This window comes from Anomaloglossus baeobatrachus, chromosome 8 (assembly GCF_048569485.1).
Source record: "Anomaloglossus baeobatrachus isolate aAnoBae1 chromosome 8, aAnoBae1.hap1, whole genome shotgun sequence".
Classification (NCBI taxonomy): domain Eukaryota; kingdom Metazoa; phylum Chordata; class Amphibia; order Anura; family Aromobatidae; genus Anomaloglossus; species Anomaloglossus baeobatrachus.
This window is the reverse complement of record NC_134360.1, coordinates 246,408,198-246,420,591: the sequence shown is the minus strand read 5'-3', so window position 1 is coordinate 246,420,591 and position 12,394 is coordinate 246,408,198. Positions and strand designations below refer to the sequence as shown.

General features: G+C 44.3%; 1 protein-coding gene across 1 annotated transcript in view; it reads right to left on the bottom strand.

Annotated features, from left to right (window-relative positions):
* Nucleotides 1-248: 248 nt before the first annotated feature.
* The window catches only part of PTCH2 (patched 2), a 46,773-nt gene continuing 34,627 nt past the window's right edge, over nucleotides 249-12,394 (bottom strand). The window contains exons 13-24 of the mRNA XM_075320511.1: nucleotides 12,191-12,309; nucleotides 11,696-12,101; nucleotides 11,297-11,609; nucleotides 10,945-11,087; nucleotides 9,608-9,788; nucleotides 9,245-9,525; nucleotides 9,020-9,157; nucleotides 8,668-8,810; nucleotides 5,444-5,543; nucleotides 5,077-5,352; nucleotides 2,914-3,390; nucleotides 249-2,307 (exon numbers count right to left, since the gene is read on the bottom strand). Coding sequence (XP_075176626.1) covers nucleotides 2,914-3,390; nucleotides 5,077-5,352; nucleotides 5,444-5,543; nucleotides 8,668-8,810; nucleotides 9,020-9,157; nucleotides 9,245-9,525; nucleotides 9,608-9,788; nucleotides 10,945-11,087; nucleotides 11,297-11,609; nucleotides 11,696-12,101; nucleotides 12,191-12,309 — 2,577 coding nt within the window. The 3' untranslated portion in view covers nucleotides 249-2,307. The remainder of the gene's footprint in view (nucleotides 2,308-2,913; nucleotides 3,391-5,076; nucleotides 5,353-5,443; nucleotides 5,544-8,667; nucleotides 8,811-9,019; nucleotides 9,158-9,244; nucleotides 9,526-9,607; nucleotides 9,789-10,944; nucleotides 11,088-11,296; nucleotides 11,610-11,695; nucleotides 12,102-12,190; nucleotides 12,310-12,394) is intronic.

The window sequence follows — 12,394 nt, the reverse complement described above, 5'->3', positions numbered from 1 at the left end:
AGGTTTTTTTTCTTCCAGAAACGCTTCCTTTTTGGGGAAGTTTTTTTTTCCAGAAACGCTTCTTTTTTGGAGCAGGTTTTTTTTTTCTTCCAGAAACGCTTCTTTTTTTTTTTTTGGAGCAGGTTTTTTTTTTTCTTCCAGAAACGTTTTTTTTTTTTTTTTCCCCCTTCCAGAAACGCTTCTTTTTTGGAGCTGTTTTTTTTTTCCTTCCAGAAACGCTTCTTTTTTGGGGGGGGGGGGAGGTTTTTTTTCTCCAGAAATGCTTCTTTTTTAGGGAAGTTTTTTTTTTTTTGCTTTCCAGATCTTACTTTGGAATGGATTCCATCGGGATCCACTTCAAATAGGTGATATACATTTATTTTTCCCACCAGGAATTTTATTAAAACCTTCTAAGGTTATGTGCGCACGCTGCGGATTTACCGCGGATTTGGTGTAGAAAATGTGTCTAATATTGCTGCAGTCATTCTCCAGCAAAACCTATGGGTTTTAAAAAATGCTGTGCGCACACTGCTTTTTTTTTATACCTGCGGATTTACTCGTGGAATTTCCGCTGCGGAATTAATGTGCATGTCACTTCTTTTCCGCAGGTACCTGCGTTTTTTGCCATAGAAAATGTTAAAATTCTGCAGGGACCAACCTGCGGAAAATCCGCGGCAAAAACGCACCAAACCACAGTAAAACCGCATGCGGATTTCGTTGCGGTTTTGGTGCGCTTTTTTTTGCCACATGTGCGGGATTCTTTAAGAGGGTCCGGATTTTCCTTGAGAAAAAGTCACTTTCTAGTGCGTACATGGCCTAAAGGGGTAAACAAATACTCCAAAAAACTCCTCATATGAGAAACAAATTGGGATTTCCCATAGGAAGAGTTTTCCAACTGTTCTTGAAGCATTTTTGGAGGAGGATTCTGGAGAAGATCCGCTTCCAAAACAGAGTCTGAAAAAAAAAGCTTTAAAAAAAAATTGCAAATTTTTTGAGTTTTTCTTTTCCTGAAGTGTTTTTTCTTGTACAATTTTTGATTGGACAAAACCTCAAAGAGGTAACAAGAACTTTTTTTTTTCCACCATGAGTTTTACAAAACCTGTCCAGGAAAAAATCCCCCCCAAAAAACAGACTTTTGTGTGAACAACAAAGTGGATTTGACATAGAAGTGAATGTTCCAAGAGTTTTTGAGGAGGATTTAGGAAAAGATTCTTCTAAAAAGCCCCCCCAAAAAAGACTCTCAAAAGACTGCCTTTAGGCTATGTGCCCACGGGACAATGTACCTGCGGATTTTGCCGCAGGTTTACCGCAGCTGCTCCCCGGAATCCGCAGCTATCCATTGCTGCAGTATTTCTGCGGAATTGTTGCGGTAAACCTGCGGAAACGGTGCGGATTTCGTGCAGAATTCCTGCGGAATTCCCGCCCTGTATCTCCATAGCGAAGGAGTGGGAATTCCGCAGATATTTTCGCATGAATAATAGACATGCAGTTACGCGCGGCTGCGGGAAATCCGCAGCATTTTCCGCAGTCGCACATACCGCAGCATTGATACAACACTCCCCACATCCCATAGGGTAACATGGGGAGTGTCTGTACTTGCTAGAACCTGCGGATTTATCTAGACAATACAGATAAATCCACGAATTTTCCACGGCTAAATCCGCGGGTACGGTGTCTTGTGGGCACATCGCCTTAAAGTGACACTATAAAGCTCCAAAATGTAATTTTTTTCATTGACCTTTGAGAAATTTTTTCCATTGACCTTTGAGACATTTGTAACAAACTGTAGGGATCATAAAAATATGGGGGGGCGGGAATATGTTGCATAGATGCAGCGTGTATCTGAAATGACAGCCAATTATGGATCCTGATACAGAGGAACGAAAAGTCAGCACTAGAACGTCGATGAGGGAAATCAGTAAAAAAAAAATTCCCGGAAGGAAAGTGCTTTTTTTTTTTTTTTAACATCTTCTTCCAATTTCCCAAAAATAAAGGAACACTGCGTAAAAAAAAAAGAAAACAAAAAAAAACTACTCCAGCAATAAAGGAGTTAACACATAGCAGCAAAACTGGTGAGTCTGATTTGCACTAGACATAGAAGGTTGGATGGGAGGAGGGGGTCAGGGCAAGGTTTGGGGGGTCCCCTCCCCTCCCCCGCATCTACAGTACGTTATCAGCTTATTAAATAGACGTTTTCTTATAATAGTCGCTCGCAGTCTCTAATACTTGATTGATCTAATCGGATTAGTATTCTCTTCTCTCCTTGTAGACGGCTCCGGGAGTTGGGGCTAATGTACAAAGATGCAGGATCTTGAAGGGCACGCTCCTCTGAAAAAGAAAAAAAAAATGTGTTAAAACAGTGCAACTTTACCATAAACTAAATGGAGGTTCTTAAATAGGTGCATAAAGTATTAAGCTTGTGGTTGATGGATTTTTGCTTTAGGCTATGTGCGCACTGATCGTTTTTTGCAGGTAAAAACGCACAAAAACGCAAAACACGTACCTGCGGCAAAAGTGCGCAAAAAATAAAATGCACCAGCAACAATGCATGCACGCGTTTCGGTGCGTTTTTGATCACTGCGTTTTTCCAATGCATTGCATGGGGGGAAAACACAGAAAAACGCAGGAAAGAATTGACATGTCCATTTTTTTTTAAGCTCAAAAACGCAGCTGAAAAAAAAAGTTGTGTGCGGAGAACAAAAATGAAAAGTCTCAGACTTTGCTGGGGAAGCAAAGTCATGCAGTTTTGAGCCAAAAAACGCACCCTGAAAACGCACAAGACCGCCCAGTACGCACATAACCGTAATGTTTTTCAAGATGGCGACCACAGAGCGATTATATTTGCGTCAGACAGTAGTAATAGTCACGAGTGATGACTGCAGTACTACTGACAGCCACTTGATGGCAGTATGTCTCCTGCCTCCATATACTGACCTAGCGCACAACAGACGATCGCTCCGTGCTTTGGTTCTGCTCCAGATCTTCCAGCTCGAACACTTCCGGGCGCCGTTTTTTACTCCTGACCCATTTGGGCCTGTGTTCCATACAGTCCGTATCGCTGTCCTCGTAGGCCTCGTGGCTGTACGCCCGCACAGCTCCCGGCAAGTTGGGATGCACCGCGACAGTCACAGAGGCCGTGGCGGTGACGGTGGTGATGGAGCCGCTGGGTCCCGTCACCTTTGTACAGTAGGCTGGAGGTGTAGTTCTGTGACCCTGAGGCCTACTACTGTACTGAGTCCTGGAATTGGGGGGCTGCTTCGCCCATGCAGACCCCTGGTTGCGCTTTCTCCAGTCTTTAGGCTCCTGAGAGTCCTTAGGATCTTGATTGTTGTTCCGGGTCATGTCCTGTAGAGTCGTATCTGCTCCGTCCTGGATGACTTCTTCTTGGGTTTCTTTGCAAGGTTTTACCAACTGTAACGGAAGTAACAAAGTTTTAATCATCTGACGTTGTTTAATACATATAAAATGTATTTTCCATGTTTGCAATGGTTTTTCTTTAGAGAATGGCCACTAGGGGGCACTTACAGCTGCTTATTACTTGCATAAAATAAATATTTTTTTTATGTAGCGAATGGCCACTAGGGGGCACTTACAGCTGCTTACCACATGCATAAAATATTTTACATAAATGCAATATTTTTTTATTTAAAGAATGGCCACTAGGGGGCACTTACAGCTGCTTATTATTTGCATAAAATATTTTACATAAATGCAATATTTTTTTCTTTAGAGAATGGCCACTAGGGGGCACTTACAGGTGCTTACCACATGCATAAAATATTTTACATGTATGCAATATTTTTTATTTAAAGAATGGCCACTAGGGGGCACTTACAGCTGCTTACCACATGCATAAAATATTTTACATGCATGCAATATTTGTTCTTTAGAAAATGGCCACTAGGGGGCACTTACAGCTGCTTACCACATGCAAAAAATATTTTACATGTAATATTTTTTCTTTAGAGAATGGCCACTAGGGGGCAATTACAGCTGCTTACCACATGCATAAAATATTTTACATGTATGTAATATTTTTTCTTTAGAGAATGGCCACTAGGGGGCACTTACAGCTGCTTACCACATGCATAAAATATTTTACATGCATGTAATATTTTTTTCTTTAGAGAATGGCCACTAGGGGGCACTTACAGCTGCTTACCACTTGCATAAAATATTTTACATTTATGCAATTTTTTTTTATTTAGCGAATGGCCACTAGGGGGCACTTACAGCTGCTTACCACATGCATAAAATATTTTACATGCATGCAATATTTTTCCTTTAGAGAATGGCCACTAGGGGGCACTTACAGCTGCTTACCACTTGCATAAAATATTTTACATTTATGCAATTTTTTTTTATTTAGCGAATGGCCACTAGGGGGCACTTACAGCTGCTTACCACTTGCATAAAATATTTTACATTTATGTAATATTTTTTTCTTTAGAGAATGGCCACTAGGGGGCACTTACAGCTGCTTACCACATGCATAAAATATTTTACATTTATGCAATATTTTTTTATTTAGCGAATGGCCACTAGGGGGCACTTACAGCTGCTTACCACTTGCATAAAATATTTTACATTTATGTAATATTTTTTTCTTTAGAGAATGGCCACTAGGGGGCACTTACAGCTGCTTACCACATGCTTAAAATATTTTACATTTATGCAATATTTTTTTATTTAGAAAATGGCCACTAGGGGGCACTTACAGCTGCTTACCACTTGTATAAAATATTTTACATTTATGCAATATTTTTTTCTTTAGAGAATGGCCACTAGGGGGCACTTACAGCTGCTTACCACATGCATAAAATATTTTACATTTATGCAATATTTTTTTCTTTAGAGAATGGCCACTAGGAGGCACTTACAGCTGCTTACAACTTGTATAAAATATTTTACATTTATGCAATATTTTTTTCTTTAGAGAATGGCCACTAGGAGGCACTTACAGCTGCTTACAACTTGTATAAAATATTTTACATTTATGCAATATTTTTCCTTTAGAGAATGGCCACTAGGTGGCGCTGTGCTATTGCATTTGATTTACTGGTATTTCATGAATGCTTTAGTCTCTGGATTACTTACCATGATTTTGGGGTACGAGGGGCTCTTGCTGGCTTCCAGCAGGATGTGCGATGGTTTTGGGGGGATGATATATGGGCTGCGCTCGTAGAGTTGGGGATCGTCTTCCTCCATCCCTGATGTTGCGGTGGTCTCGGAGTAATATTCTGAGGAGTCCTCGGGGTCACTGAAGCCCCCTTGTCCTCCGGCTTTGTGCGGCATGTAGAAGGCGTGGTGGTTGAGATGCGGCGGCTCCGGTGTGGGGGTCGGGAGGCAGTTACTGTTGTCTGCAGGGGTCACCTATGAATATGAGGAATAGCATTAGGTCAGCGATATCACACAGATGATAGAGGGTCGGCATTCTTAGAAAATATCTCATCGTAGGACTCACCTCCGCCGGGGGTCCGATCAGAGACAGCAGCACTGGCAGCAGAACAAGTCCATTCAGCAGCCCCAAGATGGTGAGAATCGTGAGCACGGCAAAGAAATACCTGCAGAGAAGAGGGGATATCGTCACAGGGGGTCCCGCGTTCATTTTTATTACAATAGGGCAAAATATTTTATTTCTGCACTACAACTCCCAGCAAGCTGACTTGATTGCTGAATGGGTAACACCGCACAGTTAAAGGGCCAGTCTCACTAAGTCAGAGCATAGGAGCCTGCTGCTTCCCTGGGGATTCCTTCCCCGTCAGTGGGGGGTGCCCCTGTGTCCTGACCTCTCCCTCCCCCCCATATCCATCCATTACAACCTGCATTCTGACCCAGGGGGGATGGGGGAGAGTGTCACACGCAGCGTGAGAGCGCAGGATAGACACAAGGAGAAGCGTTCTTGGCACAGAATAAAACTGGAAGGTTGACGCGAGCAGAACTGGGTCACCTGTCCCCGTGCCAAGAGCAAGGTCTGTCCAGACCTTTAGTGGTGGTCCTCGTGATGGGGGGGTGGAAAAGGGGGGCAGCATGACGCCGGCACCACATTAGCCACTTATATGCATGTGGTGGAGGAAGGGTTAAGTGGCCGCTGTTCCAAGATGTGAATCAGCAGAGTTCTTAGAAGTGGGATGTGATGTTTATGTTGGGTGCAGTAATCTCTCTCATTGAGTGTTTAGTTTAGGATTGTGGGGGGGAAGGAGTCAGATCTCTGAGCGACTTCAGCTGTTTATACCAAACTGTGCACAGAATGTCTGTTTACATGAGGGATCGCTGTGCTATTTCCTGATCAGTCAGGACTTGCTCTGTCTCCCGCCTCCCTGCTCCTCTAAACAAGACCTCCCAGGTTGAAGAAGGCTCTTGGATCAGATTCAGACACTGCGTCTTTTTAACACGGAGCCCCCTGGGCTCTAATCTTCTGCCAACGCAGCCCCGACCCCAAGGTCAAACTTTGTCAATCTACGAGGGGTTTAAATAGTCAAGTTAACCTCTACATGGCCACACAGCGCAGAATGCGCCACAAGGTTAAAGATTTGCAGGAGGTGCAAAAAAAAAAATAAATGCATGAATTCAGTCTAAGGCTCTGTTCACACTAGAAAAAGGATTTTTCTCAAGAAATTTCTCGAGAGTCTGAAAGATTAGCACACTTGCGGTCAAAAAACGCACCAAAAACCACATGCGTTATTACCGCGCTTTTTCCGCAGGTTGGTCCCTGCATTTTTTTACCATTATCTATGGCAAAAAAAAGCAGGTACCTGCAGGAAAAAAAGTGACATCCTCATTCTTTTTCTCAAGAAATTCTGCAGAAAAAATGTTCTTGAGAAAAAAAACGCAGTGTGCACACAGCTAATTTTTTTTTTCCATAGGTTTTGCTGGGGAATGTCTGCAGAAAGGTTACAACCATTTTCTCAAGAAATTTCTGCAGCAAAAACGCGGGTAAAAACGCAGTGTGCGCACAAGGCCTTAGGGTATTGTGCAGAAATTTTCTGCACAAAAAAACGCATGGTTTTTTGCTGCATTTTCGGTGCGTTTTCTTTAATGAATTCAATGGCTGAAAGGGCTAAAAAACGCACCAACAATTGACATGCTGCTTCTTTTTCTGCACCAAAAACTGCAAGGAAAAAAGAAGCAAAGTGCGCACAGCATTTCTTATTTCTCTTGGGCTGGGATAAGAATAGATATGCAGATTTGGGCAACAAACTGGAAGATAATCTGCACCAAAAACTGCACTATGCGCACAGGCAGTCTGCTCCAAAACCCACCTGAAAACCGCTAATAAAATGCTGTTAAAAGCCGACAGTTCCCTATAGGCGCTCTATACTTAATGCAAGTCAATGGGACGGCTCAAAAAGAGGTCCAGTTTTCTTTTTGAGCGTGAATGGTCAAAAATGTTGGAAAAGCCCTAAGGAAACGACCAAAGGATGCCAAAAAAGGGGATGCTTCAGGATTACAAAACTCCAAAGAAAATGACAAAATTCCTGAAGCGTCTTCTGCTTGAAAAATTGATGTTTCTGACCTCCGGGGGGAAAAAAAAAAAATAAAAAAAGCAGTGTGAACACATCCATAGGGTAAATTCACACTGAAAATTGCGGGGGGTCTGGGTTCTGAGACCCCACTGATAACTGAAGACACTTGCCTTATCTGCTTCTACTTGACAGAGCAGTATATGGCCCTGTGCCCATGCTGCGTATTTTGACGCAGATTTTGATGCAGATTTTCAGAAATCTGCAGCAAAATCTGCATGTCCATTTTGAAGCCAGTAAAGTCTATGAGAATTCAGAACTGCTGAGCCCACGTTGAGTATTTTTCCCTTGCGTACTTGGTGCGGAATTCTATTTTTCTGCACCCAATCTACACCAAATACGCAAGGGAAAAATAAGCAATGTGGGCACAGCATTTCTGAATTCTCATAGACTTTGCTGGCTTCACAATGGACATGCAGATTTTGCTGCAGATTTCTGAAAATCTGCGTCAAAATCCGCAGCGTGGGCACTGGGCCTTAGGGCTATGTGCCCACGGGACTCTGTATCCGCGGATTTTTCTGCAGCTAAATCCACAGCATTCCCCCGGAAACTGCACCTTTGCATAGGTGTGGATTTGGTGTGGATTTGACGCAGATTTGACGCGGATTTCGTTGCGGATTTTGCTTTTTTTGACATTCACTTGCATGGGCAAAATCCGCAGGTAAATCCGCAGGAATAATTAACATGCTGCTGATTTTTCCGCAGGGAAATCCGCATTATTTCCGCTGCGGAAAAAAACGCAGCGTGGGCACAGCAGTTTCCAAATGCCATAGAAATGGCTGGGGAGTAGCTGTGCTGCAGATTGTTGAAAAATCAGCAGAATTTCCGCGAAAAATCCGCGGCAAATTCCACGCATTTTCCGCAGCGTGGGCACATAGCCTTACATCTTTCAAGCAGAAGTAGAGCAGTCCTTCTTCCAGACAAGTGTTTTGATTGATCTGTGGGGGTCTTAACACTTGGACCCCATTGATCTGCAGGGCATTTAATCGCACATCGTAAATTAGAAGATAAATAAACTAAAGCATAGGTACTCTTTAAGGGGCTTTAAATGATCAAGGACTGACCTGATGCTGAGCCCAAATGGCACAAGGCAGAGTAAGTGTAACGCTATATATCATGTCGTAATCAAGCACACTACATCGAAAAGAAGAAAAGAGAACTATACCTTAAAATGAAGTCGAACTCGGATCCTGCGAGCATCAGCACCCCGAGGAGCGTGGATATAGCGCCATCCAGAACCGGGGCAAACATATGTTCTAGGGCAAGAACAGAGCGCTGGTTCCGGTCACCAATGGCCGTGAGGAATCCCTGCAGGCAAAATAAAAATAAGATTAATTTTTGGAAATAAAATTGAAAAACCTTCCTAAATATACCCCCGAGGCTGTATTCACACTGTGAAATCTCAGTAACACCGTACCCCCAGGTTGTACCCTGATTTGGCACTATTAACCATTCCGTTGTCTGTTCCATCCTTTGATCTACACATATTAGCAGAAATGGCTGAGCGAGCGACTTACCAATGCCACGTGAACCGTGAACTCTACTCCAATGCCAACGGAGGCGATGAGGATGACCACAGGAATGGCGCTGAGCTTGATGCCAATCAATCCCATAATGCCAAACAACTCCACCGTCATCATAGCCAAGATGAAAACCTAGAGCACAAGACGGGGGAAGGTTAATCCAGCGGCCGCAGCGCCTCGTGCCTCATTCTGATAATTCAGCATTTTATGGGCTCTTACAATAATGCCGGCCGTCCACGGATTGAGGAGGAGGAGGGCGCACACCAAAAATGTGCAAGCCAGGACGATGCTGATGGCCAGGAGGAACCAGTGCCGCAGACCGATGTACTGCTCCCAGAAGAGGAAGGGGTACCCACTGGGGTAGCTGAACACCCCCTGCTCCGCAAACTCCTTGCACACCGAGCGCACGCTCTCAATGGCTTCGATGAAATCGGACGTCTGGCGTAGACCATTCAGGTAGAAGGGGAACTGGGCAAATTCGATAGGTTCTGCAGCTGGAACTTAGAGGGAAGGAGACATGGATTATTTTAATTCTTCACAAAAATAATTGCTTATATCAATCCACTCAGGGTAAAAACTCACTTCTCAGATTCTCCCCTGTGGTGTCATATCGATCATGGATCCATTCTGGAGGCTGAGGGTAGAAATTGGCCTGAGAGGCGGCGTAGCCCAGGGGATCATTGCTGACCCACACGGTCAGGTAGATATAAAAAGCATCCTGAGGGATGAGGCCGTGCTCGTCCACCAGTCGCCGACTAGTCAGCTGCGCAGGGAGAAGAAGAATAATAAAGATATATTATTAATAATATTTATTCATTTATATAGCGCCATTAATTCCACAGCACTTTACATACATTGGACAACACTGTCCCCATTGGGGCTCACAATCTAGAGTCCCTATCTGTATGTCTTTGGAGTGTGGGAGGAAACCAGAGAACCTGGAGGAAACCCACGCAAACACGGGGAGAACATACAAACTCCTTGCAGATGTTGTCCTTGGTGTGATTTGAATCCGGGACCCCAGCGCTGCAAGACTGCAGTGCTAACCACTGAGCCACTACAAGACTGCAGTGCTAACCACTGAGCCAACACAAGACTGCAGTGCTAACCACTGAGCCAACACAAGACTTCAGTGCTAACCACTGAACCACCATATTAAGGGAACGGAATTTATTAATAATAATAATAATAATAATATAATAATATTTATTCATTTATATAGCGCTATTAATTCCACAGCACTTTACATACGTTGACAATACTGTCCCCATTGAGGCTCACAATCTAAATTCCCTATCAGTATGTTTTTTGGAGTGTGGGAGGAAACCGGAGTACCTGGAGGAAACCCACGCAAACACGGGGAGAACCTACAAACTCCTTGCAGATGTTGTCCTTGGTGGGAATTGAACCCAGGACTCCAGTGCTGCAAGACTGCAGTGCTAACCACTGAGCCACCACAAGACTGCAGTGCTAACCACTGAGCCACCACAAGACTGCAGTGCTAACCACTGAGCCACCACAAGACTGCAGTGCTAACCACTGAGCCACCGCAAGACTGCAGTTCTAACCACTGAGCCACCCTTCCTACAGTGCTAACCACTGAGTTTACTTACAAGTATGTAGAAGACTGTACATTTCACAGAGTAAAGACCATCCCCCCATACATCTTAGACCAATGTGGGCAAAACCTGACCTGCCAATATTGTCTGACAATCTAATGTGTATAGGGGGTCTTCCGACAGATGATGTTGGGGGAGTTAAGGATCGGGTAGGTTCAATTTGGTTCTCTACGAGATAAGCCAACACTAGAGGAGTCTGACACCGGCTTTCTTGTAGAGAATACAGTAGTCGGGATATATAGCTGTCGGTCGATAGCTATTTATTGAATAAAGGGGCCCCTAAATAATATATATATATACCTGATCAATATTAAAGGGATCCTTCTTGTTTCCTGTTTGGATGAGGAGTTTGTAACCCAGGATGCCATCTTCTGTGCCGTTGCGGTAATTATCCTGTGTGATGCGGCCGGACTGCCAGTCCTTGTCAAAAGAATCCTGAAGGCCTGAGGGAAAAGAAAATGTATTATAAATGAGGATAAAATAAAAAAACCCTGAATTTACAAACCACCTGACAAAAGTCTAGTGAAGTCCTGACAATGGCCTTCACATAAAGGTAACGTCACGTGGGTCTATCTATGCCCATAAGACGTCCTGGGTGGTCCCACCATCTCTGACTTATCCCTTCTACATTATAATACAGTTTGGTCCTCACCTCTCAGCCAGTCTTGGAAATAATGCAGCCACATTTTGGGTAAGTCTCTTCCCTCCTCTCGGACGACGTACTTGACTGAGCCAAAGGACTCGTGGAGTTCGTACAAGGATGTCTGAGTCTTGGGGTAATCAAACCCTCCCTTTGTAACAATGAACATGTTGTAGAAGGAGAAGTATTTGAACTGAGCGGAGATGAAGTTGTATTCCTTGGTCTCTCGAGGGACAATATCGGTCAGGTAGAGGCCATCATGAACCATGGTGGTCCCGTACAAGCCCAGGCCTAGAAGGGCCATGAAGAGAGCGACCACGATCCCCTAGAAAGAAAAGCAGCAGTGGCCTCAGTACAGGCAAATCTTCAGGTTTCGCTAGATCTAAATAATCGTTTGGCCCCATAACTCACCTTCATTTCCGGTTTCAGCAGTAGAGGCGCGTACTTCTCACGGGCAAATTCAGACAGGCTCCACTTCAGGAAGGGAAGAGGGACGCACTCGCGCCTTCCTTTCGTTTCATTCACTTGAGACAGCAAATCTCGGGTGGAGCTGGAGGGGCTGAAGACCTGAGACCCCAAAGGGTCCACAGTAGGGACAATGACGGAGGGCGACGTGGAGATCTGGGAGGTTGGTGGTAGGATGGTGACCACATGGTGCCCAGATGAGTCGCACTGGGTGAAGGCCTGGACGGTGGTAGTGATATGGGTGCTGGTAGTGATGGTGGGGTTCCCGTAGGATGATGGATGGTAAGTGTGATTGTCATTAGCGTCGGGCATTTCTTGAGGCTGGATCTGGATCACTCTGGAGGAGCACGGGCTACAAACAAGAATCCGGAAGTCACAAACCTTTCGCCATGAGATGAACATCCTGACCCATGAATAATAAGCAGACGGTCAATGATCTACCTGTAGAAGCAGCAGAGAATATCCAGCCTCTGGTCTTCTCTACGCTGGAGATCCAAGCTCAGAATGGCAGGAAATATGAGCAGAACCATCGCAAAATTGAACACAACCACAATAGCCGCCTGAAAATAGAAGAAGCATGGGAGATATATCATTCCGACAATTCTCATCACTTCTGGAACGTTTCTTCAGTTCACATTCCAGGCT